The 23,786-nt window shown below is 43.8% G+C and overlaps 2 protein-coding genes across 8 annotated transcripts in view; one reads left to right on the forward strand and one right to left on the reverse strand.

Annotated features, from left to right (window-relative positions):
* ATXN7 (ataxin 7) overlaps positions 1-930 on the reverse strand; it is a 160,832-nt gene extending 159,902 nt beyond the window's left edge. For 2 of the 3 annotated variants that reach the window (XM_070049967.1, XM_070049965.1), the window contains exon 1: positions 793-930. The gene's annotated coding sequence lies outside the window, so the exon portion shown is untranslated. Of the gene's footprint in view, positions 1-707; positions 729-792 lie in introns of those variants that run through there. The other variant, XM_051852241.2, reaches the window with a different exon arrangement.
* On the forward strand, positions 298-22,584 carry THOC7 (THO complex subunit 7). Of its 5 annotated transcripts, XM_070049973.1 has the most exons (9): positions 298-342; positions 12,492-12,555; positions 15,139-15,256; positions 16,808-16,935; positions 17,252-17,338; positions 19,634-19,691; positions 20,989-21,055; positions 21,145-21,214; positions 22,253-22,584. In XM_070049973.1, the coding sequence occupies exons 4-9, from the start codon at positions 16,827-16,829 to the stop codon at positions 22,318-22,320; spliced, it is 459 nt and encodes a 152-aa protein (XP_069906074.1). In that variant the 5' UTR covers positions 298-342; positions 12,492-12,555; positions 15,139-15,256; positions 16,808-16,826; the 3' UTR covers positions 22,321-22,584. The 5 variants fall into 5 exon arrangements, with proteins under 5 accessions (XP_069906074.1, XP_051708206.1, XP_069906072.1 ...); XM_051852246.2 differs by lacking the exons at positions 298-342; positions 12,492-12,555 and adding an exon at positions 918-1,162; XM_070049972.1 differs by lacking the exon at positions 298-342 and having other exon boundaries at positions 12,401-12,555.
* The last annotated feature ends 1,202 nt before the right edge of the window (positions 22,585-23,786 follow it).

The following is a 23,786-nucleotide window of genomic DNA, read 5'->3' on the forward strand; positions in this document are numbered from 1 at the left end:
GCCTTTTACGAGAAGTTCGTCGAAGTTGAATCAGTGACTTTGGGGAAGAGAGGCCAATATAATCTGCAGGGTGCTCCGGAAATGTGTAATTCACACACAAGGCAACGTCTCTCCCAGAACACACCTCTCGCTCCCCCCCCCCCCGCCCCTTCTCTTCAACTTCCCCTTAAGAGGGGGGACAGTCACATTAAGACAGTTTTCGAAAATGCAAGGAAAAAATAAATAAAAGCACCCAATCGCGTTCACCGACGGGATTCCGGCTCGGGGAGGGGTTGGGGGCGGGGGAGTCTGGGTGCCGGGCCAGGACGACGCTCCCGGTGGCTCCGCGAACTGCTCCCGGAGGTCCACAAGTTTCTCTTTCACCCTCTCCCCTGCACTCGCCAGAGCCCAGGAAGGAAGGGGGCGGCCGCCAGGGCCGGAACCGCGCGACCTGGAACTCGGGGCCTTCTTTGGTTGCTGGCGGCGCCCGGCGCAAGTGCCCGCGTTCGAGACCAGCCTCGGCGCGCGTGGGCGCCAACTTCGCAAGGACCACCGAGCCTCCCCCAACCCCCAACGCCGCGCCCCTTCCGTGGCCTCCTCTCACGTCTCCCAGGCTCAGGCGGCTCCAGGCGCCCCCACGCCCTCCTCACCCCCAAGGGAGCGAGACCTCCAGCCCGCACCCCCCACCCCCGCCCAGCAGGATGGGGCAGTGGGACGGCCGCGGTCACCTTCCCCGGGGAAACGCAGGGACTCTCAATGCCCTGCAGCCCCCGCCGCGCTCCCGCAGCCTCGGCGGCGCCCGGGCGAGCTCACCTGGCGGCTGGCGGCGGCCTCCGGGGCGGCCTCTGGGCGTGGGCCGGGCGGGGGCGGCAGGGGGGGCGGCGGGGGCCGGGGCTGCAGCCGGGGCCGCCGCCGGCCGCCTGGCCTCGACCCCACACGCGCCGGCCGCAGCCTCCCGCGGGGAGTGCGGGGGGCGCGGGTCCCGCGGCGGCGGCGGCAGCGGCGGCGGCGGCGGCGCGGCGCGGCTCAGGCGTCGGAGCAGGCGGCCGCGGGCGCCGCCGCCTCCTCCTCCATGGCTGTTTACCCGGCTGCATTGTGGGAGTTTGACCTCCGCCGCCGCCGCCAACCGCCGCCTCAGCTTGCGCCGCCGCCGCCGCGCACGCCATGGGAGCCGTGACAGACGGTGAGGCTCCCTCGCAGTCGCCCCGGTCCGCTCCCCAGCCCTCCTCGGCCTCCCTGAGACCCCCCCGGCGGGGAACGGCGCTTTCGGGAGCCCCTCGGCCTCCCCGGCCGCTACCGCCGAGCCCTTCGGCCTTGCCGATCTATCCCAGGAGCCCCAGGCCTTGCCGGCCGCTTCACCTAGCCCTTCGCCCTAGTGGCAGAGGCCCCCTGGGCGCCTTGGTCCGCGCGCCGAGGGTGCGCGGGGCCCGTGGAGGGTGTGCCGGGAGGGTCGCCGGGGGCTGCGAACGCACGTGGCGGCCGGGCGGGAGACGGGGTCTCGGCTGTCCCGGGTCATGATGGAGTCCCGGGTTGGCGGAGCCCAGGGGGTGGGGATGGCGCGGGGCTGGGTGTCTGGAATGGAGTGGGAGCCCTAGAAGTTTCGGGATATGAAGTGGCTACAGAGGGAGACGACCTCTGAAAGGGGTCCTTTGGGCAGATGGCGAAGGGCGCGTGGAACCTGTGGGTGGAATGCCATGAGGGCTTCAAGGAGGAGTGGATTTGAGGTTGGGACAGGTTGCTGGAGACGTGATCTGGAAGGAGTAGATGTGGATGAGGCCCTTGCAGGGCAATCAAAGTGTTACTTGGGTGCTAGGGTTACTAGGTAAGGAGCCTGAACAGGGATCAGGTCGGTAAAGGGGGCGTGTGGGTGTGGATCAAGGAGGGCGGGTTGTGGACCCGTTGTACCGGCAAGCAGAAAGAAGGAAACTGGATTTGGGGAAGGGTGAACAGCCATGATGGGCGACTGGACGGGGAACCTAAAAGGTATTTGGTTAGGAAAGAAAGAGGCCCATGGATATCTGCGGTATTGGGGTTTATTTGTGGAGAAGGTGACCAGGAACTATAGTTGCCTATGGACGGTCCAGCTCTGAAGAGTTGAGGACCCGTAGGGTCCCTACAGTAAGGATCAGACAATGGAAACAACAGCTCTGGTCCCAGACTTGTGGGCTGACAGGCGTAGTGTAGGTGGGAGGCTTTGAAAGGCCCAGGGACTCCATGGAAATTTTTACTTCCTTTCCTTCCGGTTTCTTTTATTCGGTAGAGAATGTATTCTACCCCTTGCGAGGCCTTGTTCAAAACAGAAGCCAAGAACCAATAGGCAAGGCCTTTTCCCCACACTGAGGTTAGATTCTGATAGAAAAAACGCATTGGAGAATTCGTTCTAAAACGGGCAAGTGTTCACACAGGGAAAGTACATGGTTGAGAGCTGTAGGGGCATGTAACAGATTCTTTTTTTTTTTTTTTAAGATTTATTTATTATTTATTTGAAAGCCAAAGTTACACAGAGAGAGGGTAGGCAGAGAGAGGTCTTCCATCCACTGGTTCACTCCTCAATTGGCCACAACGGCTGGAGCTGCACCGATCCAAAGCCAGGAGCCAGGAGCTTCTTCCAGGTCTCCCACGCGGGTACAGGGGCCCAAGGACTTGGACCATCTTCTACTGCTTTCCCAGGCCACAGCAGAGAGCTGGATCAGAAGTAGAGCAGCTGGGACTCAAACCAGGGCCCATATGGGATGCTGGCGCTTCAGGCCAGGGCATTAACCTGCTGCACCACAGCACCGGGCCCTGTAACAGATCAAAACACCTCCCTGTAAGAATTTTTCTTCATCCTAGTTGTGGAGACTAAAACAGCTGTAACTAGACTAGAGTTCTGTGTGAGAATCCACTTGTGTAGAGGCATCTAAGTGTTGAAGTAAATCAAGAATTATAGTATTGTGTAAAATTTAGAAAGTTGGGAGCCAGACACTTTGCAGGGCAATAGAATAACATGAAAAGGCTGTACCATTGGTGTGGTGGGATCAGCTTTGCACTACACACGTGAACGAGAAGGGGCAAGGAAAGTGAGGAGCTACATGAGTGTCTTTTCCCCTCACTGATTTTTACATAGTATTTAAATCGTGCTTTGAGCAGTGTCCTCCTTCTTATCCCTGCTTTGCAGATGAAAATGAGACACGGAGAAGTTACCTTGGCCAAAGGCACAGAGGTAGTAAGTTACAGAGCCCAGGCAAACTGGCTTCAGAGTTCTTGCTTTTGCCTGTTACACATGTTGTCTTTGCACTACCAGGGTGGTGGTCCTGGTGAGAGGTCATGGAATGCCCACCCGGAGAGGACGCGTGAGGTAGAACGGTAGGGCTTCGTTGAATGAGCACATGTGAGGGGAGGCGTCGAGGCTGATCCGGGGTATCTGACTTGAGTATGCCTACTAGTACAAGTTGGGTTGTTTATTCAGGTAGAAAACTGTAGAGAAATGGTCGGTTTTGTCAGATGGGACTTGGGGAGATGGCTGCCTGCAGTCAAGTGCCCCCCACGTTTGGGGAGGCCAAGGGAATCCCCACTCCACAGCACTTCCAAGCTATCTGACCATGTATGTATGGGTTAACTAGCCTCTTTGAGCCTCACTTTCATTCTCTGTAAATGGGAGTGATAGAGAATTCCCCTCAGGGGGTTGTTTTGAGCATTAAAGTTGGAAAGGGCTTTGCACTGAGTCTGATATATCACTGTGTTCAGTAACCAGTGTTAAATGTAAGTTGTGCTGCTAGTCTGTCTTGTATTTTGCTTGGACAGGGACTGTGCCTTCCTCTTTGTAGTCTGCACTGATTGCATTCTCCATCAAGAGCCACCTTAAGTAGCCTCCCTTTTTTTCCCTAGAATTAATTGATCCTTTACCTGTAATGTGTATTATTTTACACATGCTGCTGCAATGCCAGAAAACTTTTCAATCTGCTCACCATAATGAGAAAATATAAATACTAAATGGATGAGGAAACAGGGCATAAAAAAGCCTAAGTCTAGGAAAAACTAGAGGAAATTCAAAATGGGGTGATCCTCCAAATGTAAGAGGTGAAAGCTGGTACTGAAATTAAAGCTACAAGTGACTATTGCCCTAGCAGCCATGCTCTGCTCCTTCATTATGAGAGGAGGCAACATTTGACATGCCATTTTGTCTGTTGTTTTTTTTGTTTTGTTTTGTTTTTAAGATTTATTTATTGCCCAGCACCGCGGCTCACTTGGCTAATCCTCTGCCTGGGGTGCTGGCACCCTGGGTTCTAGTCCCGGTTGGGGTGCTGGATTCTGTCCGGGTTGCTCCTCTTCCAGTCCAGCTCTCTGCTGTGACCCCGGAAGGCAGTGGAGGATGGCCCAGGTCCTTGCTCCCTGCACCTGCATGGGAGACCAGGAGGAAGCACCTGGCTCCTGGCATCGGATTGGTGCAGCATGCCAGCCATTTCGGGAGTGAACCAATGGAAGGAAGACCTTTCTCTCTCTTTCTCTCACTATTTAACTCTGACTTTCAAAAAAAGAGTTACACAGAGAGAGGAGAGGCAGAGAGAGAGGGAGGAGAGGTCTTCCATCTGATGGTTTGTTGGCCGCAGCAGCCAGAGCTGCACCAATCCGAAGCCAGGAGCTTCTTCCAGGTCTCCCACATGGTTGCAGGGGCTCAAGGACTTGGGCCATCTTCCACTGCTTTTCCAGGCCATAGCAGGGAGCTGGATTGGAAGAGGAGCAGCTGGGTCTTGAACCAGCGCCCATATGAACCAGCGCTTCAGGCCAGAGTGTTAACCTGCTGCACCACAGCGTGGACCTCAATATTTTGTCTGTTTTAAATCCTAAAGGAAAAGTACGTCTTTGGGATCCTTCTAAAGAAAAGCCAGCCTCATGCCTTTTACTTCTCATCAGCATTGGGGATCATAGAACTGTTTCTTAGCATACCCTTTGATAAGTCAAAGAAAGCTATCGCAACAATGTAGCAAAGCATTTTAAATTGAAGACAGTGTGGTTTAGAGACCTGCATTGTGGGGTGGCAGATTAAGCCACTGCTTGGGATGCTGGTATCATATCAGATGCTGGCTCAGTAATGGGGTTTCTGCCACCCACATGGGGTACCTGGATGGAGTTTGAGGCTCCTGGCTTCTGCCTGACCCAGGCCTGGCTACTGGCAGCCATCTGGGGAGTGAACCAGTGGATGGAGCATCCTATATGTGTGCTTGCTTGCTCTCTCTCACTCTCTGCTTCTCTTTCTCTCTCAGGCTTCAAAATAAAAAAAAAAAAAATTTAAAGTATGCTTTAGGTGGATTACTGGGTAGCTCACCAATCTGGCTTTATTCAAAGCACATTTGCTTACTTGTGTATTGCTTACTTGTTCTTAGAATATGTAGACCATAGAATAAAAGATGAACTACTACAATTTTTTCAGACAGTTCTCTGTAAACATCACTTCTGTTAACTGAGCTTTTGCGAGGAGTAAGGGGAAGTGAGCTGAAATGAGTGATATGTGGTCAGTCAACAAATATCTATTACATACCCTTTTTTAATTTTTTTAAGAGTTATTTACTGGGGCCAGCGCTGTGGCACAGTGAGTTTAAGCCCCAACCTGCAGTATCAGAATCCCACATAGGTGCTGGTTTGAACCCTGGCTGCTCTACTTCCAATTCAGCTCTCTGCTATGGCCTGGGAAAGCAGTAAAAGATGGCCCAAGTCCTTGGGCCTGTACAACCATGTGGGAGACCTGGAAGAGGCTCCTGGCTCCTGGCTTTGGATTGCCTTAGTTCTGGCTGTCGTAACCATTTGGGAAGTTAACCAGTGGATGGAAGACTTTCTCTCTCTCTCTCTCTCTCTCTCTCTCTCTCTGGCTATGCCTCTCAAATAAGTAAAATAAATCATAAAAATATATATGTATGTATGTATGTATTTATTTGAAAGGCAGTTAGAGAGGGACAGAGAGAGATCTTTGTTCTGATGGTTCATTCCCCAAATGGCTTCAAAGGCCATAGCTGAGCCAATCAGGAGCCAGGAGCTTCTCCCAGGTCTCCCACGTGGTTGCAGGGGTTCAAGCACTTGGGCATTCTTTTGCTGGCTTCCCAGGCACATTAGCAGGGACCTGGGTCAGAAGTGGAGCAGCTAGGACACAAACCAGCACCCATATGGGATTGCAACGCTGGCCCCTTGCGTAGCTTCTAGGCAGAGCATTAGGTGCTAGTTGCCACATACTAGACAGAGGAGGGCCATGACCCCTTCTTGGGGAAAAAGACACAATCACATGCAGTCAAATGAGTGAATAAGTTCTAAAAAAGAACATTATTAAGTTATGAGAAAGAATTTGAGGAAATCATGATGGAGAGTAATAGGGCAAGGCTATCAACAATTGGGTTAAAATTAAGTGATCACAGGTATAACCTTTCTGAAAAGACCCGCAGGGGTTAACTGGTTACAAACCAAAGGAAGTGTTTCTGGCAGAGGTAAGAACCACACAGAGGCCTCAGGTGGAAACCAGCTCTGTGCTGCCCCTTGAGGAAGAAAAGGGAGGGCAGTAGGCTGCATCCCGGTGAGCCAGGAAACATGTGTTACAAAAGAATGCCAATGGGAACCTGGGACTATGGGAAGGAAATGGTTAATATGAACATTTGAAAATGGCTGGAGGATTTTAAGTGGGAGAGTTAGGGATCCAGTTCATGTTTTAGATCCTCATGCAGAGAATGGAAACAGAAAAATTACTGCAAAATATTCCAGATGAGGCCGGCGCCGCGGCTCACTAGGCTAATCCTCCGCCTAGCGGCGCCGGCACACCGGGTTCTAGTCCCGGTCGGGGCACCGGATTCTGTCCCGGTTGCCCCTCTTCCAGGCCAGCCCTCTGCTGTGGCCAGGGAGTGCAGTGGAGGATGGCCCAAGTGCCTGGGCCCTGCACCCCATGGGAGACCAGGAAAAGCACCTGGCTCCTGGCTCCTGGCTCCTGCCATCGGATCAGCGCGGTGCGCCGGCCGCAGTGCGCCGGCCGCGGCGGCCATTGGAGGGTGAACCAACGGCAAAAGGAAGACCTTTCTCTCTGTCTCTCTCTCTCTCACTGTCCACTCTGCCTGTCAAAAAAAAAAAAAAAAAATATTCCAGATGAGAGATGGTGTGGTCTTTGGTTAGTGTGGTGGCAGTGGAGAAGGCAATGAAAAGTGAGTGTCCTTGGATCTTACTCAGGTTACAGAAAGCCCTCGCAGGAGAACTGGAACCTGTCCCTAATGCGGATCAGTGTCTTCTTAGAGATGTGAGGTGCCTGAAGCCCTGTGATTCAGAGGTGTGTGGTGACTAGAGCCCTGCATGTGCATGTGCATTTCCACCTGGACTGGGGGCTCTTCAGGAAGCAGCCCCTTTTCCCCTGCACCCAGTCTGAGGAATTGCCCTAGCTCCCAGGGAAGGAGAGAGACACTGTATTGCCATCTGCAAATAAGAATACTGCATTGTAACTATCACCAGCACTGTCATTTGATAAATGAAAAAAAAAAAATGGAGGTCCTGGGAGGGTAGTGATTTACAAGCAGGCAGCAGTTAGTGGCACAAACCATTTTCTGTCCTCGCACTGCCACCCTAGCGTTGTGGCTAACTGAAAAACAGTTTAGATGTTGTCACTGTTAATTTAAACTATGTTAACAGTTTGTATCTTGTAGGTGTTAATTTAAAGGGTGTTAAACAGTGTTAGTACCCTGATAGAAATCATTTCAGAAGCACTTTTTGCAGCACAGAGAACATTAGGTAGATAACACTGATATGCCAGAGCAACAGATGGAAGAAGAGAGGAGAGGTGGGGTGAGATGAGGCTCTACCCATTTAATAGTGTGTGTTGGCTTTGACAGGCTTTTTTTTTTTTTTAATTAGAAAAGAGTAATGCATAGATACATGCTTGTTAAAATTCCAAGTGATACTTTCTAATATGCCTATGAATAACATGACAGAATAATGGAATTTCCTATGACTTTGTAATAATGTAATTGTGTATATTTTCCTATGAATACAGAGGTGACACTGCTTCTCTGTAAAAGGAAGATAATAGTATGCGTTTTATGGGGTTGTTTCAAGAACGGAGTGTGAATAATATGTGTAAAGCACTTTGAAGTTGAATGACCACTTAATTTATTGCCCGGACCAGTGAAAGAAAATGAATAAATAATATTTCTTTAGCCAGATAAATGGTTCTTTAAAAGAGGATTGGAGAGTCAACCTTGTCTTTATTAGCACTAAAAACATTTAGATAGACGTGGGGAGAAGCAAAGACTGCTGCACTAGTTTTTGCTTTTCTTTTTTAATTTTCTCATTTGATTTTGGTGTAAGTAATTTACATTGGCATCAGCTGCTTGTTTAGGTTGGCCTTAAGTGTCTCAGAAGAGATCTGTATTTACATGGAGCAATCAAACCATTTTATTTATTGCTCTTTTCACCCACACTTTACATTTTGTCTTAATGCTGTTGACCTTGGCCGGCGCCGTGGCTCAATAGGCTAATCCTCCGCCTTGCGGCGCTGGCATACCGGGTTCTAGTCCCGGTCGGGGCGCCGGATTCTGTTCCGGTTGCCCCTCTTCCAGGCCAGCTCTCTGCTATGGCCCGGGAGTGCAGTGGAGGATGGCCCAAGTGCTTGGGCTCTGCACCTGCTGGCTCCTGGCTTCAGATCAGGGCGAGCAGCGCGGCGGCCATTGGAGGGTGAACCAACGGCAAAAGGAAGACCTTTCTCTTGGTCTGTCTCTCTCACTGTCCGCTCTGCCTGTCAAAAAAAAATACTGTTGACCTTAAAAATTATTGTAACGAATTAAGCTTTTCAGAAGGCAGGGCAGGTGCTATTCCTATCATAAGGAATCTGATGAATAGGTCATCGTAATTCATCTTAATCACTCAAAGCAGTGGTGATCCAGTGATTAATAGGAGTTTGCACAAATATTATTTTATATGACTTTCATCTTGCCGGTTAATTTACTATCAGTAAAATACTTTCTAATCCATCCTTACTGTTTTTACAGGATGGACCAAGGCCTGCCAGAATTAATAGAACCAGAATACTTGAAAGTTCATGGAAAGGGGTATTAAAAGATAAGCTTATTTTGGTGCGAAAAAGAGAAATCCATGCATATAGTCTTTCATAGTACATATCTCCCATGACCTTTCTGAACTACCCTTGTATAAGGACACATTCAAATTGCTTACAGAGAGTTTCAGGCTTGATAATTTATGAGGTCAGTGTATATAGTAAGCAAAACATGTTTTAGGTGTGTTCAGCATGGAGCTAATTGTTAAGATATCTTTTTTTTTAAGATTTTTATTTATTTCTTTGAAAGGCAGAGTTACAGAGAGGCAGAGAGAGAAAGGTCTTCCATCTGCTAGTTCACTCTCCAAATGGCTGCAACAGTAGGAGCTGGGCTGATCTGAAGCCAGGAGCCTGGTGTTTAAGAGTCCCCCACACAGGTGCAGGGGCCCAAGGACCTGGGCCATCTTCCACTGCTTCCCCAGGCCATAGCAGAGAGCTGGATCAGAAGTGGAGCAGCTGAGTCTTGAACCGGCGCCCATATGGAATGCTGGTACTGAAAGCAGCAGCTTTACCTGCTATGCCACAGGTCATTTATAAACTTAAAGAAAAAAAACCAGGCTGTCCTCAGACTGGCAGCTTTTTCTTTTGTATTGTTACTTTGGGAATTGTGCTGCACATTTTATATATGCTATTCTAGTGCACAGAAGAGTTTGCTAGGCAGCAAGAGTCCACGTGGACACTGAGTTAATAGAAATAACTGTGAACCTGCTTTACGTTTGAGACAGAAGCAATTTGTGAATAATAGTGATAACTAGGCAAAAGTTTGTTTGCATTAATGCGTAATATTATCTACCTAGAAATATAGGTACATCTTTAGATATATCTTCAACATCTCTAGTGTTTTTAGGATGATACAGGTTGTAGATTAAATGTAAGATAAGGATACCTTTTTTTTTTTTTTTGTTCTTTCTCTACCATAGATTTTTATTTCCACTAAGGTGTTGTTGTGTTTTTGTTTTTTTTTTTTTTTTGACAGGCAAAGTGGACAGTGAGAGAGAGAGAGAGAAAGGTCTTCCTTTGCCGTTGGTTCACCCTCCAATGGCCACCACGGCTCGCGCGCTGCGGCTGGTGCACCGCGCTGATCCGAAGCCAGGAGCCAGGTGCTTCTCCTGGTCTCCCATGGGGTGCAGGGCCCAAGCACTTGGGCCATCCTCCACTGCACTCCCTGGCCACAGCAGAGAACTGGCCTGGAAGAGGGGCAACCAGGAAAGAATCCGGTGCCCCAACCGGGACTAGAACCCGGTGTGCTGGTGCTGCAAGGTGGAGGATTAGCCTAGTGAGCCGCGGCGCCAGCCTATTTCCACTAAGTTTTACAACAGTCCTACAAAGTAGATAGTTTTATTCTCATTTTACAAGTGAGATCATGTTGGTCTTGTGCACACTGGGTGAAGTAACCAGTAATTGACTGCAGTTTTGTTACCTTTGGCCCGGGGATAGGCTGTGAAAGGTGCTTACTGTGAAGAGGGATAGGGCTGAAATGCAGGAGGGGCTGTGAATGCCAGGCTAGGGAATCGGCTTCAGTGCCAGAGCAAGTTCTACCACACTCCCACTCATGCCACCCCAAGGTTCTCATTGGACCCTGCCATTTTCTCACCAAGTTTTTGTGCTCAGTCCTACTCTGCCTTCCAGGACCTGTCATTCTCATCTGCTCTCTGTTTAGTGTAGGCTACAGACCAGCCTTTCTGCCTCAAGGCTTTTCCAGGTGTAGTCCATTTGGTGTGCTGCCCTCAGCTTGATCCCCCGTAGAAAAATTCTACCCATGAATATTTAGCAATTCTCAGTTGCCTGCCAGCAGGGGCAACATTTACTGGTATGACATTTCCTAGTATGATCTTCCACAGTCTGACTCCAACTGCCTTTGCATACTTGAGTCCCACGATTGATTCAGGGTCTGTGGTGTTGTGGTGCACTTGTGCTCCAGATCTAGCCATCCGTTCGCCACCTCTGCTAGAACTCACAGCTTTTTCCCAGCTGGGGATGGGGGTAGGGAAAGGACTTCAGTTTTCCTTTTTAAACAACAGATTTTGAGTACTCTTGAGGTTTAAAATTCAAAACATAAACAGATATCTCTGCATCTTCCAGCCACTTCCCCATCTACTCTGCTTATACTGTTCCCTCCCTTGGTAATTCCTCTTATTTGTTTCTTATATGTCCTCCCAAGATATCTATGAAAATATAAGCACATATTATAAATATCTCCCCCTCCTAGTTTTATGCAAAAGGGAATGTTCTACACCTACTGTTCTGCACCTTCCTCTTTTATTTAACAAATTATCTTAGATGATCTTGGTATATCAGTACATAGAGTGCTTCCTCATTTTTCTCATTTTTTAAGAGTTTCATAGTATTCCATCATGTTTGCAGAGAGAGAGAGAGATCATCAGCTAGTTCACTTCCCAAATGGCCACAATGGCCAGAGCTGAGCAGATACAAAGCTGGGAGCCTGGAGCTTTTCCCTGGTCTCTGACATGGGTGCAGGGGCCCAAGGACTTGGGCCATCTTCCACTACTTTCCCAAGGCATAGCAGAGAGCTGGATCAGATGTGGAGCAGCCGGGCCTCCCACTGGAACCCGTATGGGGTCCTGACACTGTAGGCAGTGACTTTACTTACTATGCCACAGAGCTGGCCGCTGAAATTTGTTTTTATTAAGGAATTGTTTTTATTTGAGAGTTAGAGAGGCAGGTATCCCCCATCTGCTTTTCACTCCCCAAATGGCTGAGTATGGACAAGCTGAAGCTAGGAGCTGGGAACTCAATACAGGTGGGTGTCAGGGACCCAACCACTTAAACATTACCTGCTGCCTTCCAGGTGTGCATTAGCAGGAGCCAGGAGTTGAAACCAGGCAGTCCAAGCAACCCGGTGGGATTCAGGTGTCTAAACCAAGGTTTTAATCACTTGACTAAATACAGGCCCCTCTCTTAGTTTTTCTGAGAGGTGATTTTTTTTTTAAAGATTTAGTTGTTTATTTGAAAGGCAGAGTTGCAGAGAGAAGAGGAGTCAGATCTTCCATCTCCTGGTTCTCTCCCCAAATGGCCCACAGCAGCCGTGGTTGGGTCAGGCCAAAGGCAAGAGCTTGATCTGAGCCTCCCATGTGGGTGCAGGGATGCAAGGGCTTGGACCATCTTTCACTGCTTTCCCAGGCACATTAGCAAGGAGCTGGATCTAAAGTGGAGCCACTAGGACACAAACTAGCACCCACATGGGATGCTGGTGTTGTAGGCAGTTCCTTAACCTGCTATGCCACAGTGCCATCCCCTTAAGAGGTGATTATTAAGTATCAAAAGAGCAGCTGAAATACTGTTTCCTGATTCCCTCAAGCCTCAGTGAGTTCTCTTAATCCATACTGTGTGTGTGTGTGTGTGTGTCAGTGTGTCACTGTCACCCTTCTATATATGTGTATGTAGGTGTGTGTTGTTTCCCCAGAGTGAAATATCCCAAATCTTTATTTCATATCTTCAGAACTTAATGTGGTACCTTGTGGACACATCTACTCCTTGATCAAATATTCACATCTTTTATACAGGTAAAATAATCAGTCTTGTGAATGTGAAAATAAGAGTGTTGCATGCTAGCCCTGCGTGGTGGTTTATTGAGACAAAGCTCTTTTACAAGGAACATGGCCCAGTTCAGGCATCACAAATCAAATTTAGAAATATGTATTGAGCATCTGAAATGTGTAAGGCATTGTATGGGATGCTGAGGAGGAAGTAGAATGAACAAGACACAGGACAGGCTTTCGTGAATCTTTTCCCAAGTGGGAAATATGAGAATAGTCTGTAAATTTGGTTTCTTTTGCTTGTACAGTGTCCTAAATATTTTTCACAAACTTTTATAATTGGAGCATGATATGGTTACAAGTATATGAAAGTGCACAGATCACATGTATACAGCTGGAATGTTCACAAAATGTGTCTTAAAACATTTTTAGATACCAGACTTCAAAAATAAAATCTAGTATCTTCCTTCTCGGGGAATTCATCACCATCCCGCCCCGCCTACAGTTTCCCACAGATGTTATCTGCCTTTTGGGTGTTTGTTCTTGGTTTTTATTTATTTATTTGTGAAAGAGTTTTCCCCTCCATTGATTGAGTCCCCTAAATGCCCACAGCAGGCAGAGCTGGGCCAGGCTTAAGTCAGGAGCCTAGAACTCAACCAGGTCTCCCACATGGGTGGCAGGGACCTATCTGTTGGAGCCATCATCCACTGCCTCCCGGGATCTGCATTCGCAGGAGGCTGGAGTCAGGAACCTGAGTCAGAACTTGATGTGGCTCCAAAATTAGATGCAGTTGTCGGAACTGCTAAGTTAAATGCCCACTCGTCTCTGTGTTTTGAATGCATAAAGCAGGAGGCCCTAGAATCTGGAAAGAACATTGGGTTTGAGGAGACTTGAAAAAAAGGCAGAAAAAGACCAACAAAGGAATTATTGAAGTGCACCAGTGCCACCGGATTACCTCAACCAATGGATGTTTCCTTTTATTTTAATAACTTAAGACATTTGTAGTACAGACAGCAAAACTAAAACCAGTTCATTTTGTGCATTTTTATCTTATCAAGCTCTGTTTTATGTGTCAGTTTCTCCAAAAAACATTGGTGATTTAAATCCAAAAAGCATTCATCTGTGTTATTAAAATGTAAACTGTAAACACCTGATGAATCTAGCGTCAGCAATCTTCCAAAGCCTTGACTCTGACAACCAAACCCAGCTCTAAAAATGTATATCTGATGTTATCACAGAATATATTTTAAAACTGGAACCATCTGCCTTCCAAAGTTTCTCTCTATTGCACCTGCGCTCAAAAATACTTCTGCCTACACACAGGAACTGTTGTTTAAAGATTTTGCTGTTGATTCATCATGTAGGCTCTCCAGGAATTGTTCACACTTAATGTATTTTTTGAAACTGTGCATGCCTATGGTTCAAAAAGAAAAACAAAAACAAAAAGACAACCAGCGACTACAAACGCATTTCAGAAAATTTTGTCTTTTCTCACTTCTTTTTGTCTTCCCTCTCATTAGAAAGAACCTCTGAAACCAGGCTTTTGAGGATCATTCCAGAGATATTCTCTGAATACACACATGCAGGTGTAGTCACGCACGCCATGCAGTGCCAACCCCTTTTCTGCAAGTGTGGTGGCGTACTTGCACCTGTTTTGTTTTCATTGTAACATATTTAAGGGGATTTTTTTTTTCTGGTGTCAGTATATGTCTGTACTTTTCATTACACACTCTTGGAGTATATGAAGGATTCATAATTTTAACCAGTCTCTTAACTGGTGAGTGTGGAGGTTTGCAGTCTTTTTACTACAAACAGCACTGTTAAAACATCCCTTTTATCTGTCTGTGCCGAGTACGCTTATGTCTAGAGGATGACTTCCTAGAATTGGAATTACGGAGTCAGGAATGCGTGTGCACTTTAATTTTGCCTGTTATTGTCCAGTGACCCCGGATGAGTGTACCAGTTTGCATTCCATTAGCATATGTAAGTGCAGTTTCCAAACACCCTTGTTAGCACTCTTGCTATCAGGTCTTTGATCCTTGCCAACATGATAAGATTAAAAAATGGTATCTTACCTTGGAATCGGTTTGCCTTTCTCTTGTTATAACCCAGTATTATTTTGTTCAGGCAAGATTAGTGGCTCAGGGCTGCCAGGCAGGCAGATTGGGGCCCTGCTTGTTACTAGTCATTATCATTTGCACTGCCTTTCTATTCCTTTTTTGCTTTTTCTTTTCCTTGGGGCAAAAGGAAGGCAGTGTTTAAAGAGAGAAAGACAGGGTCTCCCACGTGGATGGCACGTGGCCCAAACACCTAGGCCATCCTCTGATGCTTTTCCCAGGCCATTAGCAGGGAGCTGGATTGAAAGTGGAGCAGCCAGGACACAAACTGGCATGCATATAGGATGCCGTTGTCACAGAGAGCAGCTTTACCCACTGTGCCACAAGACTGGCCCTACCATTTTTATTTTTAAATGTACAGTTCAGTGGCTTTAAGTACATTTATATTTCAGTGATTGACTTTTGAGTGAATATGAGTCATGACATTGGTTGCCCCTTGAAAGTCCCGAGGAGCCAGATGGTCACTGATTCATACTGGCCTTCTTTCCCCCAGACGAAGTCATACGGAAGCGTCTCCTCATTGATGGAGATGGAGCAGGAGATGACCGGAGAATTAATCTGCTGGTGAAGAGTTTCATTAAGTGGTGCAACTCTGGATCTCAGGAAGAGGGGTATTTCAATTCATTGTTGTTTCTCTGCCAATGTTCTGATGTGATTTTGTTAAGGTATTGTTAATATTTCACATTTTCACTCACCTTAGATGTCCACTTGAGTCAAATTTTGTTTACTCAAGAGTGGATTTTTCTGGCCTTCTCTTCATAGTCCTCCTTTATATTATTTTTTAATGCTTATTTATTTATCTTTATCTGCTGGTTCACTCCCCAAATGCCCCCTACAGCTAGTGTAGGGCCAGGCTGAAGCCAGGAGGAAGCAGGGGCTCAAGTCATCATCTACTGTCTTCCCAAGTGCATTAGCAGGAAGCTAGATTGGAAATGGAGGAGCCAGGACTTGAACCGGCACTCCAGGGTGGGGTGCTGGTGTCTAACCCTGCTCCACAGCAACTGCCTCTGCCACCTGTATATTTATTAAAACATGCAGAAGGCAAATTGGTAAGAAGAAAATTAAACTTAGGCTCATTAATTTGGTCACTTTTAACAGTTAAGTATTTAGCAAGACAAAATAAATGAAATTTTCTTATCATTAACAGAAAGTTGCCATAGAATGTATATATTAACATATATTAAAATATAGAATATATGTAGTCTTTTTTAGCATAGAAAAATTTTCCTTCTTTGAATTCAATAATTAATATATTTTCTAAAGTATTTTTGCTTATTTTTAAAGATTTCATTCATTTATTTGAAAGGCAGAGGTACAGAGTAAGAGACAGAGAGATTTTTCATCTGCTGGTTCACTCCCTGAATTGCTGTAATAGTTAGGGTTGGGCCAGGCCAAAACTAGGAGCCAGGAACTCCATCCTGTTCTCTCACATGGGTATAGACACCGTAGCAGTTGGGCCATCATCCTCGGTTTTCCCAGATGCATTATCAAGGAACTGGATCAGAAGTAGAGCAGCCACGACTCAAACCATTACCCATATGGAACATCAGCATCGTAAATGGCAGCTTTACCTGCTATGCCACAAGGCCAGCCATGCAAATAGTTGTTTGAAATAAGCCTGTATTGATAAGATCAACATTTTCATCTTGGCATTTGTAACCAAACCAACTTATAAATTCGAGTACTATTAGGAAAATAAAAACATAAGGAGCAGGAACTCAGGGTGCAGTTGGTTAACCTGATGCCTGTAATATCCCATATGAGTGCCAGTTCAAGTCCTGGCTGCTCCACATCTGATCCGGCTTCCTCCTAATGCACCCGGGAAAGCAGCAAAAGATGGCCCAACTACCTGGGTCCCTGCCACCCATCTGGGACACTCATATGGAGTTCAGGACTTCTGGCTTTGGCCTGGCGATTGTGGCCATTTGGGGAATGAAATAGCAGATCAAAGATTTCTCTCTGTTACCCTCTCTCTGTAACTCTGCCATTCAAGTAACTAAATAAATCTTAAAAAAAAGAAAAAAAAAGGAACAGATACTCTAAATTATTTTAAATAAAATAAATAATTTTCTCAGAACTTGGTCTAATTTCATTAACAAGTCTTTGCCTGCAGTTTTGGCAATTCAAAAACCTCTTTGTCCTGTCTCTCTGTTTTTCATTAGATACAGCCAATACCAACGTATGCTGAGCACACTGTCGCAATGTGAATTTTCAATGGGCAAAACATTACTGGTATATGATATGAATCTCAGAGAAATGGAAAATTATGAAAAAATTTATAAAGAAATAGGTAAGGAAAGTTGAAGTGATTATTATTTCTTTGTAAATGTGTTTTATGACCTAAAGAAAACACTATTTGCAATAACTGTTTTGATTGATGGTAAAAGAATAATTATCATTATCATATTAATAAAAATAATACCGTAAGTGTTAGCTACAAAAAGCTGTATTCTAAAATGATACCATATTTTAGGTTTAGCTATTATTTTAAATGCCGGTGTGTGTTCTATTAGCAGTGGAACTTATGTAGAAGCACATTTTAAAATTGAAAATGGATTGAAATTATACATGCTTTTATAACTATGTTATAAAACCATTTTGTATAGAATGTAGCATTGCTGGAGCACATGAAAAAATTGCTGAGTGCAAAAAACAGATTCTTCAAGCAAAACGAATACGAAAAAATCGCCAAGGTAAGGGTTTTGAGGGATTTATTGTGCACATACTTTATTAATGACTAATATGTTGTACAGTTTTTAATATTGTAAAATCTGCAGCTAAAGTATAAAAAGAAATTAGGAATTCAGTCCTTTAATACAGTATTATTCTTTAATATGGAGAAGGAAGTCTTTGATTAAAGAAAGTTATTACTGAATTTGTGTTAATTGTCCAAGTATGCCTTAAGTATTTTTACTGTTTTCATACCTCTTTGCTGAAATAATGTTATGGTTAATCAATGAAGGTGATTTACATCAGTACAATAGATTTAGAGGGTTTTTTTATTATTATTACTTTTAAAATTTATTTGTAAGAGTGACAGGGGAAAAGAGAAATCTTCTGTCTGCTGGTTCGGCCCTGAAATGGAAGCAGCAGAAGGGCTGGGCCAGGCCATCAAACCTCCCACGTGGGTGGCAGGGGCACAAACTCTGGAGCCGTCATCTGCTGCCTTTCAAGCACATTAGTGGATGACTGGACCAGAAGCAGAGCACTGGGACCCAGACCAGTGCTCAGGTAGGGGATGCAGGTATCCCAAGCAGCCTAAACTGCTGTGTCACAATTTTATTTACTTAATGAAGCAACTTTTAAAAAAAATGAGGGGCCAGCATTGTGGTACAGTGAGTTAAAAATCTGTTTATGATACGGGATGTTTACGATAGCACTGGATCAAGTCCCGGATGCATCCGATTCCAATCCAGCTTCCTGCTAATTTGTACCTGGGAAGGCAGCTAATGATGGTCCACATACTTGGGCCCGTGCCACCACCTGGGAGACTAGGATGGAGTTTCTGGCTCTGCGCTTCAGCCTGGCCCAGCTCTACATCTGGGGAGTGAACCAGTGGACAGAAGATCTCTTTCTCTCTGTCATTCTGCTTTTCAAATAAATCTTTAAAAAAAAAAAAGGAAAGTAAGATACAATAAGTTTTTATTAAGTACACTGCAAGCATTTACAGGCTTTTAATATTTATAAGAAAATTAAATGTAATCTTTTTCTAATTTTGTTTTTTTTTTTAAATTGGAGTATGTCCTTAGAGTTTATAAAAGATATTTGAAAATAATTTTAATGATACGGCATTGCTCTTTCTATAATGTATATTGGAAAAAATAAAGATAAAATGTATAATTACATCTATGACATACATATGGAAACTAGAAGGAAATTAGAATATTATTCATTAATTTGGGGAGGTGTTTTTATGCCTTAAGTTCTTTTCATTTTTGTTTTGTTTTATTTTACACTGACCCTATATTATTTTGTAAGTAAAAAAAAAAATTAAATAAAAAGCCTCACTTTATTGAATTAGTATGCTGAGTTCCAACACAATGAACTTTATTTTTTAATGAACTAATCAGGATAATTTTTTCTTTTTAAAAGTTAGGTTTTGTGAGTCTAAAATGTATATGATGACATTTCAATGGCCAGTTTACTATGAGATATATGTATTTAATAATATCAATTCTAAAATCATTTAAAAATATATTCAGGAAGTGGTTTTGTTTTGTTTTGTTTTTGTTTTTGTTTTTTGGTTAATAAGGATTCTAAGAGGATCCTCCATTTCTTCTTTCGAAAGAAAGATTACCAGGAACTACATGACTTACCCTGGAGGCCTTAGTGAAGCAGAAACAAGGGCCTGAATTTTAAATTATTTCTTAGCTTCTGAAATCAAAATGAATGAGAAGTATATTTGCTGTTGACTAAGTTAATGTTGGGAAATATTTACCTCACTGTATTGTTATATTTGTCCTCCTCCGTCTCTCCTTCCCCTCCTCGTTCCCCTCCTCCTCTTACTCTCCCTGGTGTTCCGACCCCCACTTCCTTCCTCCGCCTCCTCCACTTCTCTCCCCCTCCTCCTTCTCCTTCTCCTTCTTCTTCCTCTTCATCCTCCTCCTCATACTCCTCCCTCCTCCATCATTCCTCTTCTGGGTAGATAGTGCATATAGAATCAGCCCGCTTGACGATTCGCTGATCATTTATGCATATGCTGACCTCTTATATTCCTTCTAGAAAATAGAAATTAAAAACAGAATTAGGAGTTTAAATCCTGTTTGGAACATGTTCGATGGTTACATGTCATTCCAGTTATGGTTGAATGCATTTTGTCAATACTCTTTATTTTTTCCAATTCTGGCAATACTCTTTCCATCTCTCAATTTTTTCCTCTCTTTAGGTATTAGGGAAACATTTAGGGGAGACTTGTGGTATTATCTGTTTTGTTTTCATAATACAGATTCAAAATACCTTAGTTTGGTAAATATTTTTATGTCTTTCAGAATATGATGCTTTGGCAAAAGTGATCCAGCACCATCCAGACAGGCATGAGACATTAAAGTAAGTTTAGCGCTTTACCTTGAAAGGCAACGATGTTTATACAGAAATCTCCGAGTGCTAGCCTATGCATTTCCTCTTAGATATACATCTGCATTTCAAAAGGAAGGTTCGATCTTCAGTATCACAGATTCTGATAGTGCTCGATTGAAGTTTTCTTCCTCCAGCCTCGCTGCCTATGGGTCTCTGTTAGTCAGTGTTGTATTACTATAACAAGATACCCAAGACAAGCTGCTTATAAAGGAAGGAAGTTTATCTTGGCTCCCGGTTTTGGAGGCTCGCAGTTCAGGGTTGGGCAGCCCTGTGGTTCAGTTGCTGATGGCAGTTCCCACAACATTGCAGAGCATCCCATGGCAGGAGGGCGTGCTGGCCAGCGAAGGGTCACACAGCAAGGCAGGAAGCAGAGATAATGGCTGCACCAACCTAGGCTTTAATAACCAGTCCTCTTGTGAGTACTGCCTCTGAGAGCATGCTCCCAGGGACCTGAGGACCTCCCAGTAGGCCCACCTCCTAGATGGCATAATTGGGTTAGATCTGTGGCTTCTTAGCACCACCAATTTATGAATTCAAGATTTCACTAGCTGTGTGATTTCTGAGAGCCATATCCTTTTCAACCCATTTCAAGGTATTTAATATGCATCAGTAGGAAAGTAGATAGAGTATGACCCATTCACATACTAGAATATTAAATATCAATTTAAAAGGGTAAATTAGATATATGTATATATAAACTGTCAAAGCACAGATCTTAAAACATTAGTGAAAAAAATAAGACATGCAATAAATTGTAGATTATTCCTAAGTTTGTGAAACACAGATAGTAAACATTTATAAAAATTAAATCATCTCAAAACACTTTATGTGTAATATTTGGTATATTAATGCTGTAAATTATTCATGAATTAAATATATACATTAAAAAGCATTATATTTAATAAGGTTGCATAACTAGGGCTAGAGAAGAAAAAAGGACCTGGAAGAGAAGACTGGGGGTAAGGTTCAAAGAGCTACCAGCAGTATCTTATATCTTTATAGAAAAAAAAAATGGCAGTATGTGAAAATGTATCAGTTCTTGGAATTTGTTATTTTCTGTTTCCTTGAATTTTTCAAAATTTGTCCAAATTGTAAATAATAAAAAGGAGTTAAGAAGAAATAATCCTCAGCTTTGAAAATCTTGTTAGAGTAGATTGTTAAACTTCTTATCCATTTGTTATTTTTGAAAGTACTATTTAGTAACTAGAAATTTGGTATTAAATGTAAATTCTGTTCCTTCAATTGGCAAACTATAACTTTTTTTCAGGGAACTAGAGTCTCTGGGAAAAGAATTAGAGCATCTTTCACACATTAAAGAAAGTGTTGAAGATAAGGTATTTATTTACATATTATGTTAGCCTTTGTGATACATATATGCTTATAATACATCAATTTGCAAAATTTTATTTTCTTGTTAACACAGCTTGAATTGAGACGTAAACAGTTTCACGTTCTTCTTAGTACCATCCATGAACTTCAGCAAACATTGGAAAGTAAGTAGAATAATCTCAAAATGAATGCTTATGAAAACTCTGTGTTAATACAGGGAGATGCCTTTTGAAATATGCATTTTGGGGGCCAATGTTGTGGCATAGTGCTGGGATCCCTGTGGTCTTCATTTCAAGTTCTGGCGGCTCCACTTCCCAATCCAGCTCCCTGCTATTGTGCCTGGGAAAGCAGCTGAAGATGGCCCAAGTGCTGGGGCTCCTACTTACATGGGAGACCCGGAAGAAGCTCCCGGCTTCTGGCATTGGCCTGGCACAGCCTCTGCTGTTGCAGCCATTTGGGGAGTGAACCAGTAGATGGAAGATTTCTTTCTCTGTTCTCTCTCTCTCTCTCTCTCTCTCTCTCTGTGTAACTCTGACTTTCAGATAAATAAAAGAAATATGCATTGTGAAGAGAGTATATCTTACATTTCTGAATAGGAGAATAGCTGGATAATGTTAGCAGGCATCCATGCTGTTTAGCTTCATAAAGTTATGCAGAAAAGCCTTACTTTATACTAATACATGACTTAAATATATGACATAGCTTAAGAAAAATTTAATGATGATGAGTTTAAAATTTTTCTTGGTTATTATAGTTTATTACTATAAAGAAATGATTCAAAACCCTGATAAGCAAGGTAAGTATTCAGTATATAAGAATATTTGCATACCCATTGATTGAATGGTGAGTGCCTTTGGGAACTATAGATGTGCTGTTTATATTTTCTGTAGCCAACTGGAAATTACCCTATTACCTGATCTTCTGATAGTTTTGAGGAGCCTAAGACTTGGATTTTTTGGGGGAAAATTTGGTAGAGAATCTAGCGTGCAGATTTTGCATTTTGATTCAACTAATCAACAACAACCCATACAATTTTAAAAACGAAACACTTCATGTGGGCTGATTATAGATACAAGCTAACTTTTCACTATTTTTGCTTTAAGTGTGTTGGCTAATAAAGGATAACAGTGTTCTCATATATTCACTAGAGACAAAATTTGGGCAAATTTGACTAAGGTTGTATGTTTCTTTCTCAATTACAGATGATGAAAAGCTCTCAGAGGTAGAAGAAGCTCAAGAAACAAGTATGGAAGCCAACCCTAAGCCATAGATGGGCTAATCACTCATCATTCCTAGGAATATTAAGATCACTACATGATCCTCGTGTGCTTAGAAATTGTTGTGCTCATGAGATAGTTAATGTTTTGGCAATGAGATACTTTGTTTTAAATGTTAATGTACATTTCATTCATATTTCTTTACACAAGGAAAATGCCTTCACTGTGGATTTGGTTTTGTTGAAATGCTTGTTTTTTATTATTAAAAGTTAGGAAGCAGCATCCCAAAATGTTTAATAAAATGTTTTCAAGCTGAATTTGTTTGTGCTTCTTACTATGTTAGTATCTAGTAGCACTGATAACTGCTAACATTTTAACTGGTAGCATCTATTGGCTTACAAAGTTAAGTTAAAGATTGTGAGACATTGACATTTCTAGGATCTTCACGAGAAAATGAGTCCATTTCTGGAAATTATTACCACTTTTTTTTTAAATATTTAGACATCAGAATGTCTTTGATATAGAAATCAACAAACAACAAATGCTGATGAGGGTGTGGGGGAAAAAAGGTACCCTAATCCACTGTTGGTGGGAATGTAAACTGGTACAGCCACTGTGGAAGACAGTATGGAGATACCTCAGAAAGCTGAATACAGATGTACCATATGACCCAGTCATCCCTCTCCTGGGAATTTACCCAAGGGAAATGAATTCAGCATATGAAAGAGTTATCTGTATCCCCATGTTTATGGCAGCTCAATTTACATCTAAGATATGGAATCAACCCAAATGCCCATCAACTGAAGACTGGATGAAGAGATTATGGGATATGTACACCATGGAATACTACATAGTGGTAAAAAAAATTAATTCCTGTCCTTTGCAACAAAATATATGGAACTGGAAAACATACTTAGTGAAATAAGCTAGTCCCAAAAGGACAAATACAGTATGTTCTTGATCTGTGATAACTAATAGAACACCTGAAAAGTAATCTATAGAAGTAAAATTAAGACTCCAAGAAGCAATGATTTTGAACAGCCCTTGTCTCAACTGTTGAGAAACAGTTTTTTTTTTCATACTATTTTAAATTCTTAGTATAGAGTTAATCATATGTGTATAAAGTTAATTGAAAATAGATCTTAGTAAAAAATAAGACTGGGAATAGGAGAGGGAGGAGGATAAGGGTGGGAGCATGAGTGGGAAGATGAGTGTGGTGGGAAGAATCACTATATTAAAGTTGTATTTATGAAATGCTGGGGGGAAAATGTTCTGACAGGTGCCAGCATTGTGACATAGCGGCTAAAGCCGTTGCCTGTGATGCTGGCATCCCATATGGATGCCAGTTTGTGTGACATCTGCTCTACTTCCAATCCAACTCCCTGCTAATGGCCTGGGAAAAGTAGTGCATGATAGCCCAAGTGTTTGGACTTCTGGCACCCATGTGGGAGACCCTGGCTCCTGGCTTCAGCCTGACCCAACTCAAGCCATCATGGCCATTTGGGAAGTGAAACAGTGG

The sequence above is a fragment of the Oryctolagus cuniculus genome, chromosome 10 (genome assembly GCF_964237555.1).
Source record: "Oryctolagus cuniculus chromosome 10, mOryCun1.1, whole genome shotgun sequence".
Lineage (NCBI taxonomy): Eukaryota > Metazoa > Chordata > Mammalia > Lagomorpha > Leporidae > Oryctolagus > Oryctolagus cuniculus.